The sequence below is a fragment of the Falco punctatus genome, assembly GCF_963210335.1.
Source record: "Falco punctatus genome assembly, chromosome: 3".
NCBI lineage: Eukaryota > Metazoa > Chordata > Aves > Falconiformes > Falconidae > Falco > Falco punctatus.
Genome location: NC_137582.1, coordinates 79,010,376 through 79,024,291, shown reverse-complemented (window position 1 = coordinate 79,024,291; position 13,916 = coordinate 79,010,376). Strand labels below are relative to the sequence as shown.

The window sequence follows — 13,916 nt, the reverse complement described above, 5'->3', positions numbered from 1 at the left end:
CAAGGCATACTTAATAGGTTGGCTTTACTTTTAGGGGGGAATCTATTTTCCTGTTCATTATCCTTCCAAAGTATGGAATAGAAAAAGCCCTGATAAAAATATTTTTAAAATCCTGCTGATAATTGCCTGTCTTTGTGCATTTTTAATGCTAAGACTCTACAAGATACAAACTGGAGCAACTCACCGAAGCCACCAGGGCTGAGGATTTGACTTACAGTCTTTTCATGTTGTTGCTCTGATATATGCACTTCCAGGAAGGGCAGTACCACACCAGGAAAGCTCGCCCAGGCCCTGCCGTTACAATATCACCCTCAGAGGAACTGGGCACATGAAGTAATGATGCTGTGCTACAGCAAGCAGGCAGTTTTAGCAAGTGGCCACTGACAAGTGTAACTTAGGACCAATATCTCAGCTTTCATCTGTGAATTACTGAGCTTTTTAGAAGCAGTTATCATCCTTAACTTAAACTCCGATAAAGGATTTCTAATTATATGCAGCGTTGCCAATGAAGCAGAGAAAGTCAATGCCAGAACAAGGATCATAGCTGAGCTCCTCCGAATGCATTGCCTGATGGGATTTAACCAGCAGGCTGAACTCTAGTTTTTAGTCAGAAGTTTATAAAACTGCATTTTGACACCTTAGGTAGCTCACTGAGGGGAAGAATTTCGTGCTGTGGGGTGGTGTTTACCAACACTCCATGGACATTTCAGATCAAGGTATGAAGGTGTCATACCAGGGGAAGGCTGGTCCTCTATTTTCTTTGTTGTCAGTTGATTTTAATTAATTTAGTTTAGCTTTACTCTTTTTGGAATGGAGAAAGCCACACAACTAACGAGTGGAGCCAGCGTGTGCTTTGGGATAGTGGCAGACATAGAGTTCTGTATGATTTCAGAAAAGCCCCCACTAGGGAGGGTGTGAAAGCCCCCCTGATCTCTGCCCCCACACCCCTCCTGTGGGCTGCTGGGGGAAAACATTGCTCTGCAAGCATCACTTTGTGCTTTTCAAGGCCAAGAATGGAGCCATCTTCTTGCACTAAGTGCAAGAAATGTTGTTGCTGTTGGGCAACTTTTAGTTTCCTTATCGCTCTTTGAGATACTTGCAGGAATCAGACCAGTGTTTCCAGAGCAAAGTCCGTCTTTCTTTGAGCTTTCACAGACTGTTACAATTTACTAAATGCTCCCCAGGGGTCAACCTGTGTAGCAGTGCTGTGCATTATACAGTAACTGCCATCGCAGTACTTACACAGCAATGGAGAGAATTACACCTGAAATGCTCCCTTTGGTTTTATAGTACAGAACAGTGCTCTCCTCAATGCCTCCAACTTAACAGTAGAAAGAACTAGAATGACTCACCGTCCTACTTCAGATTCAAGAGAAGGTAGACTTTTCCCTTGCTATTAAGGAGGCAGGGGGAAAAAAAGAAAAGGAAAGAAAGAAACTAAAAAAAAAACAACCACACTTTCAGGCATCTCCTGTTCCAGCTGTAAAGATGTGGCAGGCAATGTACATTGAGCATTCTTGGCAGGTAGCTTCTTCCTAATTTTATGGGTCAGGTTGTCAGACATGAACAGCAGGGTCAGCCAGCTTCTTTACTACAGTAAGTGACATACATTTTTACTTGTAGAGATCTAAGTGATTTTGTGCTCTGGTCACCTTATCTCTGTGTTGGTATTCCAAGCAAAATTTTAAATTAACTTTTAAGTGATATTTTAAATTATCTTCAATCAAATGGGTGTGTCCTGTATGTAGATGCAAAAGACATTTATTTCTTTTTCTTTTAAGTGCTATACTGATAATTTGGGATTTCTTAGAATTACTTTGTAATAATACAAACCAGCCAGCACCGACAATATTTACCTCCAGCAGACATCACTGAAAGCAATTAAATACAAATCCCTTCCATAGATGGGAGTATCCAAATGCTGGAGAAGCTTATACAGAGATGTGAAATCAAAGTCCTAGCTTCTTCTCAGACTCAGAATTATTTCTTAAACTATTTAGAGAATACTGATCTGAAATCATAGAATTGGACTATTAGGAGTGCAGCATACTACTTCAGGGTGAAACAACAATGACTTGACATCTCTCCTGACACCAAGAATTGAAACTTTTATAGTTTAAAAAGATTAAATATTTCTACCAAAACCTTACCAAAATCTTCCTGAGGAAAATAATTAAAAAAAAAAAAACAAAACCACACAACCAATAAGAGAGGCAAAAGGCAGAATCTCTTGATGTCAGTACCAGAAGAATAATTTCCACAAAACTTTCCTCTGCTTCTAAAGCTTAATATCACGGATTTAAGGAGAGAACCAACAGTTCTCAGAAAACATTTTTTTTTCCATCAGGTTTTCTTCCAGTTTTTCAGATTTCTATATCCATATTCCATCTGATGATTTTTCATCCCATTAAGTGATTATATGAGTATAGATGAATATTAATGTCTTTTGGACTGTCATTTTGTGGAAGAATAGAGAAAAGTATGGAGATCTTATGAGGGTGTTGGATGCCTAAGCACCTAGTGCCTAAATGACACCTTAGGATATCCTTACTCATCTGTAGCTCCACACCCAAACAGGTGTAGGATCACCCTAAGTTCTGTTGTACATCTGCCAACCCTATGCCAGCACCTGGGCTAGTCTAGGGAAACTAATAATAGCAGTAGACACCTTTAGTAGAAGCAGCTGAATTGCTCCCCTATTTACAACAGTGCTAAAGATCCAGCTAGCACCAGTGAAGTATGACTTGAGATGTTATTTTTGTCCTGTACCTAGAGTGCAATGGCAGCAACAAGGATGAAGTTCAAATACCTTCTGGTTCTCCTTTTAAAATACACCTCACATAGCCAGAGAAAAACTCACTGTCAGTCAAGCTAGGTCCCAGAATTAGAGAATTATCTTGGACAGACATCTTTTCACTCTTCCAAATGCTGCATTAATTAAAGTCTTTTGTAATTTTCTGCAGTGGCAGCAAAAAGCTGCTGTTGTGGCAACCCTAGAGCTGTCCCTCATGAACAGGCTCATGCTGAAATTCTCAGTTTACAGTATCTTCTTCTGAACAGCCCAGAAACTTGGCTTTAACTGGTATGCATTTCAGTTTTCAGAGTAATTGTGACATTTTATTTGTATGACTACAGAGAAAAATATAAATATTTCAGCAGAAGGACAGAGCCAGTTTCCATTTAGGTCAATGGAAATTGTCATATTGTCCTTCTGAAACTATATCAATCCCTTAATAAATAAAACTTTATTTTACTTAAATAAAACATGGAATGGTACTATACCACAGATGGTAAAAATAGCCTTTTTCTTTGAAATGCTTCTATCTGCAGGTTCCTTCCATTTCCAACAGAAGCATTAGCGTCACATTTCAATTTTGTACTTAATGTCAAAATATGATATTAAAAAAAAACCCAACGCTGGTTCCTCATTATGTTGATCTGTACTTGCATAATTATTCTTCAGGCTTCACTTAATTATATGCCCCACCATGTGTTACTTTTCAACATCCTAAGTGGCACCACCTTACTGCTAGGAATATTAAGCAATGGAAGGCAACGCTCTTTTGTTTGGTTACGCAGCATGCTATGTCTGAATTCAGTCTTCTCTCACAGGTCCCCCCTCTTGGCTTCTGAATTCTATCTTTTACGAGTGTTTCAAAGAAGGGCACTTACATTCATGCTTGCCCTACAGTGTTAAGGTTGGTGTGCAGCATTTTGTATTTCCTGTATCCAAATTTCCCCCATACTCAGGACGAAATTAAAAAAAAAACCCAAAAAAAAAAAAAAAAAACAACAAACAAACGGAATGAAGAGAACATAAAAAGCAAATGCAACTGCAGAGATTCAGAAGTTTTATTTTAGGTCATTTTTTTCTTACCCTGTCAAGATCACAAGCTATTAATCAATGTGAGGAAAAAAAAACACTGGAAAAACTACTTGTCTACAAATGCTATTTCTTGGACACCTAATACTGTGTTAACCTAAAAAAACAGGAATGCTTACGAATAAGTGAAGAAAACCAGGCAGTGACTAAAAAGATACTGAAGATTTTGCTCTGGTTCAATTGGAAGGGAGTTCTGATCAAGCCTTGTATACCCTGTAAGTTTCGGGGTTTTTTTCATTTTAGTCCAAAAACACTGGACCTTCTGACCTCACAAGTGTCAAACATTAGCAGATTAACTAGCCAACACAGAAATGCCATTTTTAGATAAAAATGCTTTTTTTCCCGAGATTAATTTAAAAGAGTTTGATTCTGAGAAACACATTAGGAATGTCCAACTGAGTGAGACAGATGGGATTTTTATACAGTCAACACTATTCTTTATCAACCACAGAAACTGTGAATCCTAGGCCATTGAAGTTAAATAAAAGACTCCCATTGATTTAAATCAGCTTTCTGTCAAGCTGAAAATGAGGATATACTAGGAGTGTTCCTGACACAGGAAGCTCTTTTAATAGTTTAGCTGAATAAGTTCACTTTGCTTTATTTTATGGCTTGTTTTGTATAACAATATTTCAAATTATAGTCCTGAAAAAACCAACAACCAAAACCAAAAATCCCCACCCAACATGCTCAAATTAAATCTTACTAATAAATCACCCTGAAAAACAAAGCAACCTATCAATCATTTCCAATCAACAAATCCTAACATTTAATCACAGGCATATTCACACTTCAGCATGGATCCACTTCTGTCTTTAAGCTTCTAATTAATAATTGTGTTGACAAAACGCAGAATCATGAATAGTCCTTAAGGCTTTTCCTGTACAGAAGACGATAAATACTTGTACTTAGCCAACCAGAAGTTTCTTTACTTGCTAAAAAATATGTCCGTTTAAAGTAGAATCATAGAACCTTTTAGGTTGGAAAAGACTTTGAAGATCATCAAATAGAACCATTAACCTAGCACCGCCAAGTCCACCACTAAACTGTGTCCCTAAGTAGGTTCAAACAACCAACATTGCAAGCTTGTTTTGCCATTTAAAATCCCACTTTGAATGTTGTAGAAAGTGAATATCTGATAAATAATTACTGAAAAAGGCATTTCCCTCTGGGTTATGGACTGCCTTTCCATGCATGTTACATAGTACGATGGATTTATTGTACCATGATGGGTACTATGGGGCAAATTATGTCTTCCTTACTCACACTTCATTCCAAGGATATAATTTCCTTTATAGAACTGGGATGCATGCAAAAGCAGTGGAATGTATTGTTACTCATTCACTGATAAGGAAGGCTTAATAAAACGTTAAAAATGCTGAGAAGAAAACCCAGATTGTTTCTAAGGTATGTTGATGAGTGGATAATTTCTTTTTAACAAAGCTCAGATGAAAACTAGACTTTGATGGCGTTCTGTTTACCAGATAGCTTTGTAACCAAAACTTCCCTATTTTGCAATCATCTCCAAAGCTTCCAGTCCCCCTTGGCTTCTTGGTAGTGCATTGCAAAGATAGCCTTACAGTTATCAAGCCTACTTAAAAGCTACTGTCTCATAGTTGGGTCAATGTGGTAAAATAATTCCCAAAGACAAATACTGACACTCTTGCTTTTACAATCCCAAGAAAATAGTTCCTTTCATAGGCTGACACTGCTATGGCAGCTGTTTCACTGAACTACATAGAAATTAGAACAAAAGAAATACCTTATAAATAAATAAAATTATGAAAGAGAATTTATTTACTGAAAAATGTATAATTTGGTACGCAAATAGCTGAAACTCTCTAGGTGTTTTCAAACATCTCCTCTATGAAGCTTTCCAGTATTTTGAAAGGGTATTATAGTAGGCATCTTGCATTGTCACTGGCTTACCTCAAAGGGATACATAATATCAATTGTTGACACAAACAGCCTGCTCTATTTTGAAATTCTTATATTTACTCTTATCAGCAGCATAATGAAAGGTTGCAGTTTATGAAATCAAAGAGCTCTCCCTTTTCAAGCTAGGTGTACTTCAATGCATGGTATGGTGAAGGATGCTTTTCTTTGTTGTTTTTAATATCAATTAAAAACGAGCATAAAGGAACTTGGGGAAAAGCTGAAAGGAATTAAATTCTGCGGATGAAGAGTTTTGTAAGTGCTTCATGCTTTTCTGGATGAATAATCACATATAATGTCCCGTCATCTTGTCCTGGCTAACTACATATAGGCAATGATCAAATGGTACTTTCCAGTCTGGTTTGTCTGTGAGTTGCAGTGCCTGTCCCAGTTTCCAGTTTTTTGGGAAAGATTGCAAACTGTCCCTATTCTCAGCTGTTCTTCACAGTCTCCTTCCCTAAAGAACTGTCCACAAGAGGGCTAGATATAGCATAGATTAAAAACACAAACCAGAAATCCATAGAAAGCTTAATATAGACACCAACTGCATAACTGGATTTTGATATGGCCTGGGATTTTTATGAAATGCAGCTTCTGTGTTAGGTAGACATTCATAAAAGCCTGTAAAAACAGGTAAATTTGTACAACCTGTGCACATAAGGCTTAACTGACAATTAGAGATTACAAGTTAACAAAAATTACCATAGAGCAGTGCTGTTCATAAAGATTTTTTTTATAAGTAGGGTTGTTTTTTTTTTTTTCAAAAACAAATGAACAGATAACACCTACTATGCAACAAAAGAAGTATTTTCAAGTGCTAAATAAGGAACTTGTCTTGCAAGAAAACAGGTTTTCCCTAAGGCTACTCTGTACCTTCATCATTCATTTTAAAACTCCAAACTTAAAAAAAAAAAAAAAAGCCAAATGAAACCAAAATCCACATAACACCTCTTCTCCTTTCTTTGCTGCTATTTAAGTGTGCAGTTGCACCCAATGTGCCCATGACAGTGAAGGCAGGGAAAAAAGAGAAACTAAAGAACTGAAAAAGACACATTCTGTAGGAAATATTCCTTTGTTATTTTATTAAGAAAACTAAGTATGCTCTTTGGGTACTATGAGAATACTTTTTTCCATCATCAGACTGACAGTTCTTAAGAAATCAGGTAAATTGTAAATTTTGGGGCTACCTCCACAAAAAAACCCCAACACAACAGCCACAGCCACATTAATTCTTTCATGGACAGAGTGTGATTTGCCTTAGCATGGTTCAAAGAAACAAATGAAGTCTTTTTCCTGACCAGCCTGCTAGCTGTCTCCAGCACTCCTCATTTTTTGGAACCTGGTGAGCACACCCCTGACTGACTGTGGACTGAGGAACATGGACAAAACAGCTTGGCCACTGTCCTGCTCTCCAGTGTGCCTTTCTTGCAAGAAACCCCATCAACTATTACTATATTTAGGATCAATGGCCTCAAAGATGCAAAGATGCAAAAAAAAAAAAAAAAAAAAAAGGGGGGGAAACCACACTGAAATTATTTCAGTGAAGCTTGAATTTAGAAAAACTGCAGTCAATATCCATAGTTCAAACAGTATAAAATCCTAAAAAGAATTTCTGTATCTTACATTTTTGTTTTGCTAAAAAACTCTGACTGTATGATCCTAAGCAATTTAAGAACTGAAGTTTTTCAAAACTCACTTAAGTCAGAAATATGTGTTATCTTACTGTAAAAATACTTCTACACTGTTATGAGTATGATCCAACTGGAAAAAAAGAAAAGAAAAAGGACAAAAAAGGAGGAGGTTCATAAGAAGAGTAATACACCATCAAGGCTTTCTGCATAGAATGTTGAGCGTCACATGTTTTACATAAACCCGGGGTACAGACTGTGCTTAAAACAGCCTTTTTTTTCATCTCCCCCGCCCCCCTCCCCCCTTTTTTTTTTTTCCTAATGCAAACAAAGAGAAAACCAGGAAAAAGGCATTTGGATTAATACCCCAAGTCCCATTTTAAGATTGTGTGAGTTTTTCTCCCAGATACCTAATGGTAGAGAGACACAATGGTAGAGAGAGAGCTTTAAAAGGTTCACCATGTGTAAAAAGCTGCCCTGAAAAAGTATTGTTAAAGTTACAAAGTCAAGTACTCAAGAGACAGTAAAGCAAGAATTAACCTTGCCTACCTTCATTTGCAACATCATGCAGTCTTTAAACACATCATGACAGGGATTTCTTTTCTAAAGCCTCCCCCCACCTCATGTACTCTTCAGAGTATGAAACATCTTCAGAGTACATGAAGAATGAAGTTCAAGTAGTAAGCAGGTCTTTGATATTTTCGTTATTTTTATTGTTCAGTATTTGTCCCTAGGCTTCACCCATGCACACCACTCAAACCCTGAGCTGAAGACAGAATTATTCATTTCCTTATGGGCTTCCCTATGGTGCTTATCATGCAAAGCTCTGTGAGCTTCATGAAGGTTAATTTATCTTAACAAAACCTCCCCAAAGTGACAGGATAATATATCACACTTTACAGACATGTAGCAGAGGCACACAGACAACAGTCAATGCCATGCTACCAGGACTCAGGGCATGCTTTTTTGTCACATTTTGTAATAATTTGTACCTTCAAGCACAGCATCCATTCACTTTAATTGCAACTGTGACTTCTCAGTGCTTCTTCATCTCAGCCTTCAGGATCTTAAGGCAGGCATTCAGAAATGAGCAGCTGGCCATTACTGACCATCTATGAAACATCTGATGTAAGGGACTGTGCAGCATCACTCAGAAACTCTGGCAGTCAAAGACAGATTCTGCTTCTCCAAGCCAGAAGTTAGCTGCCCTGAGGGGAAGGCATCCTTTCTCTTCCAATACTTGCAAGAAATAAGGAGAGGTACCACATACAACGGCATCCTTTACTTGCTGGGCCTGAGCAGGAAGCCATTCTTAGACTAGGACAATTTTTGTGAAGTATGAGCCCAGGTTAAAAATAAGAGGGATTCACCTGAAGTAGAGCTTGCTTATAACTGCATGCGAATGAAAGGAATGGATTAAGATAATGGATAGACTTCATTATGACATTTTCTAACTTTCAACCCTTTCCTTGGTGCTTCAGCTGCTTGTCACATCTTTCTTTTGCCTTTCTCCTGTTTCTTCAGATTTAAATTACAGGGCGGGGGGTGGGGTGGGGTGGGGTGGGGGTGGGTGGGTGGGGGTTCTGCAGCTAGTTCCTTTGCATGTCTCTTCACTCTGTGAAGAAGTCTGCACTTAGCATTCAGGACTGAGGAATTTAGGCATGGTGAACGAACACAGGCTTCTAACAGATATAAGCTGTTACTAAGAAAGTGCAACCCACATTTTTTCAGACCTTTAAATATGGCCAAATGTGCAGAATTTTCACAAGATTAACAAAGGTACAATGCCCAAACACAAATGGTATTTCTACAAAACATAATGTCCTTGATCCAAAGAGCAAGAGTGTGAGGGTACTTCAAATAGAAGTTCTAAAAGGTAAAACAGTACTTATTTCTTATCTTTATTATAATCCCCACCCCTTCCACTGTTGTTTTCCTGGATAGTTGATTTACATTTGAATAAAAGTGGAGGAAACTCCAAACCTAACCACTACCTGAAACCCTGAAAGACATAACTAACATTGAAATATCACAGCCCAGATGCTTAGTTTCACAAACTTACACATTTACAAACTACAAGTGTGGAGTGTATGGTTTGTGTTTATGCAGAACAGTAATCAGAACAAGCAATTTCACTGAGGTAACAAAATGCATCATTTGGCAAGTATTCTTCAGACTGGTAAGTGTCTTAAATGCTACTAGTTTTAAAAGGTCATACCTTCATTTTCTGTCATGGTTAAGGTTAGGGTGTTACTTTCATTGTGAAGTAGTTGTTAGTTGTATTACCATTTCAGGCAACCATGGTAACATCATACACAGATATGAGAAATTATTTTCCCAGAAATGCTTAAAACATACAGATTTGTTTAACTTTTCTTTGTTCTTTGAAGATTACAAATTCTCCTAGCATAGCCAAAGCTCTCGCTGTTCTGGATATTGGTAATTCTGTTCATGTGTTACCTCCTTAAACTGAGTAAATATGTAATTATGTAAGAAGTCCCACTGATACTCTCAGGTTTGAAAGTTTACCACCACAAATTTTTGCATAATTACTACCAAAATAATTACTATTGAGTTACGCTGTTATTAGCTCTGCTAAACTTGCAAGAATCATAACACTGAAATGTGTCTGGTTGGTTGGTTGGTTGATTGGTTTTCCCCATTACAAATCAAGATTTTTCATAGACTTCCTATAAATTTTAATTACTTACAGAAAAGATATAGCGATACATTGCAAAGAGGCAACAGTTATATGCCAGAAGAGGCTCATATAAGCACTTGTGTTAAAGGCAAACAGCAGCCCTCAGTAAAGAAAACCAACCTCCTTCTTAAATCTAATAAGCCAGAAATTTCATCAGAAATGCAAAATTTCACTTGAAATAATAAACAATTTTTGAAATAACAATAATGATGAAAAAGAGATCCGAAAATATAAAAAACCCCAATATATCAAACAGAATATAAAAAATTAACTTTTTTCATTTTCATTTTTAACTGAGCTTGTTGGATAGCAACACTCACTCATCGTCTCATGCAGAGATAATTCATCAGCTGACCAGCTTCCTTCAGGGTAAGACAGCCCATACTCTTTTGTGGGACCAAAGCACTCCAACTGGCAGTACAATAGCTTTCATTTCTAACTTTTATAGAGCTTCAAATCATAACCTCCATAGCTGCTTTTTCCCTTGACAGTTAAAGCAGATGCATAGACCCGGGGTCTATAAGCTGGACAGAGTGGTGAACTTGCATGGCCATTTATAGTTTTGAAGGAACACTTGATCTGGAACATGTACTGAAGCAGTAAAAGACACGTGATAAATTACACAGTTCAGCTCCATGGCAGCATAAATGGGTTTTCCATTATTACATTTCTTTGGCATGCTTGAAAAGTCATACCACTGTGCATGGACATTCTGGCTACGACCTGGGAGAGTGTCCAGTGTTAGAATCATTGAAAGGGGGAAAAAGAGGCAGTAATTCCTCATATAAACTATATCACTCATGCTATAAAGCACAACTGATCCTTCTCACGTAAGTTAGGTTACCTGAAAACTCTCAGAACAAAAGGCAGAGATTTCACACAAAGTAACTAGACACATTCACTGCCTAGATTCATGCAGCATGGTTGACTGTGGAGAAGCCACATCCATCAGAGTGAAATTTAACATTGGTAGCATAAGGTGGATTATTTCTGTTTTCTGTTTGCAATATTTGACAGAATCATATGGTTTGTTGCAGCATGAACAAACTAAAAATAATAAACATCAAACCAAGTTTTAGGATTTTTTCAATTAAATACATTTCCTAATAAATACATCTTCTGTACTGATATTTTAATAACCAGCTATATTATTTTGCACCTCTCTGTGACAGTAATTTAATATTTCATTAGTTCCATTGACTACAAGGTATTTGGGAAAATTATTCTTGTTCCTAAATTGCAAACTGATAAAATTAAATGTACCTATCAAATGCGTTGAACTGGAATAAGCAGAAAAAGAAAAAAAGTGATCTATTTTTGTTTTCTGCTTTCCTTCTAAACCAGGTGATGTTGCTTCGATTCTTTTTCCTCCTGTCTAATTTACATTTAACTTGACTGCTGATAATATGTCTCTAATTTGTAATTTCAGCTGATTACTGATGACGTACATGGGTTTGAAGTGAATCCTATAATCAGCCTTCATTTTCAGGAGTGACAGGATTTTGGCTGCCCATCTGAAAAGGATCTGATTTCTTTTATAGAAACTATTGAAACTTTCACCATCTGAACCTGTAAAGATCCCTACAGTATGTGTCTAATCACTGAATCACTTTACAGTCCTTGACTACTTCAGATAATGTAGGTCCACCACCTTTAAAGACTTGTGCTTTTCTTTTGCATTGCAGGTTTTCCTTATTTTTCAATATATCCATGATGACCTCCTTTAAAGTAATTAAAACTCTGTGATAATAGAAAATCTTTCAGGCAACATAAATATTTTCCTATTTGGTGGATCATTTTAATAATTTAAATTATATTTGATTTATTGTACTCATTTTTTACTCAGAATTACTGCTATGGTAAAGATATGATATTAGTGGAATAGACCATTACCATAAGTAAATGCCTCCCTTATTTTCATAAATAAAGATGGGAACTCATGCAATTATAAAGCAAATACAAGCTAAAATGTAGACAAAAGGATTGATCTCCAGTCAAATGGTGATAGTTCTGTGTGAGAGATCTCTGCAGGTACGTAAAGTGCCTTGTATGCATGTAATAATTTGAATGGTGCAGTAAGGTGAATGTTGCATCTTGTACCATTGTGGAACTACTGCACTCCCGTTACCAAGAATGACAGAACCTGTCCAGGTCTTCATCCAACCAAAAAACATACTGCCCATGAGGATAAAATTGCCTTTATTTTGGTACGGCTTATATCTTTTTTTTAGTCTCTGGTTAGCAGTTAAGTTCAGCTATTTAGCAGTCTGAGTGATTATCAGGTGTTTTTTTCAGATTCTATTTAGTCTTTGTTTCAGCCTTGTGAAGGTATTTGGTGTTTGCTTAGTGCAACAAGCACTTTCTAGATGGCTTCTTAGTACAAGCAGTACGATGATTTTAGTCAGAGAAGTTCCCTCAGTGCAGATGTTTTTCAGGGTGTTTTGAACACCTAATACAGTCAAGGTTAGTCTCTTGTCTAAACATTATTAATGTACATAGGCAGAAAACAGAGAAGAGAGAAGGAAACATTCACTGCAAGAGGAAGCATTCTTTAATATGCTGTAAACATCTTCTGTGGTGTACACAAATATATTACTGTGAATAATCTGTAGGATATCAAAATCCATTTTTTCCTAACTAAATATTTGTCCATATAAATCTATACAATTACATGTATCCTAAGCACACTCAAGTATCATCTTCTTTATCTCTTTGAAGACAAAATGAGCAACATTTTACTGTAAGATGCTAGAAGCATAGTTATTTGGAGCAGGCAATAATGACTGCAATAGGATTACTGAGCAACTATTTTCCCCTCAGACCCTGTAAGAGGGAGAGAAAAAGGAGAAAACAGAAACAGCTTAACTCACCAAAAATCAAACCACTGCATTGCCCTCTTAGCCACTGAGTGTTTTGGGATGTAAGACCGAAGATTACATCAGTACAATAAAAGCTCCCTGCTCTCTCTACAATCACAAACTGTACACAAGGGGGGGGGGGGAAGGAAAAAAAAAAAAAAAAAAGAGTCAAAAAAAGCACTCCGCTTTACCCAACATCACAGCCAGTAGAAGTCAGAACAGGTAGAGAGGTGTAAGGAACAGGGAGGGAGAGGAAAGGGTTAAAGGCATTATCGCAGCCATTAAGGGGAAAAGTTGAAGCAATGCAAGCACAGTAGACTTCTCTCCCCCCCCTTCCCCCCCCCCCCCCCCCCCCCCCCCCCCCGGCTTCTTTCTCCCACTCCCCTCTTCCCAAGCTGAATCAGTGTGTGGGGAGCGCAGTCATCACGCCATCCTGAGCAGCAAGAGCTGACGTTGGACGAAGCTGCCAGGTAGCTGAAAAAAGGCACAGAAGGCAGCTGATACCCACTTTTCAACGTGGTGGGTTTTTTTTTTTGGTTTGTTTTTTTTTTTTTTTTTTTTTTTAGTCTGAAACTGGACTTCAAGCAACACAGCGCCTGAGACAGCTCATCTGAACCACACTGTATTGCAATGCTCGCTCTTCCCAAAGAAAAAGACTCCACTGAGTAGCAGAATGCTGCCAGTGTCGCAGCTAGGGCTACAATATAGAGCCTTTTTTGTAACAGTTTAAAATCTCTTCCTGTTCATATATTTAGAGTTACATACCAATTCTTCCTTTTTTGAGGGCACCTTTGGTTTTGTTACCCTGATGTGACTTCTTTCTTGTCTTGGAATGATGGGGATCTTTCTAGCTTATGTTGGAATAATTTTCTTTACAGCTATGTATATTCAACAAGGACTTTCTACCCAAG

The 13,916-nt window shown here is 37.5% G+C and overlaps 1 protein-coding gene across 8 annotated transcripts in view; it reads left to right on the top strand.

Annotated features, from left to right (window-relative positions):
- Positions 1-13,916, top strand: part of VSTM2A (V-set and transmembrane domain containing 2A) — a 76,511-nt gene that overhangs the window by 32,124 nt on the left and 30,471 nt on the right. For 5 of the 8 annotated variants that reach the window (XM_080380021.1, XM_080380015.1, XM_080380017.1 and 2 more), the window contains exon 1: positions 1-13,916. This exon is cut by the window's left edge and continues 32,124 nt beyond it. In XM_080380021.1, coding sequence (XP_080236147.1) covers positions 13,838-13,916 — 79 coding nt within the window. In that variant the 5' untranslated portion in view covers positions 1-13,837. The other 3 variants (XM_080380016.1, XM_080380019.1, XM_080380020.1) reach the window with 3 other exon arrangements.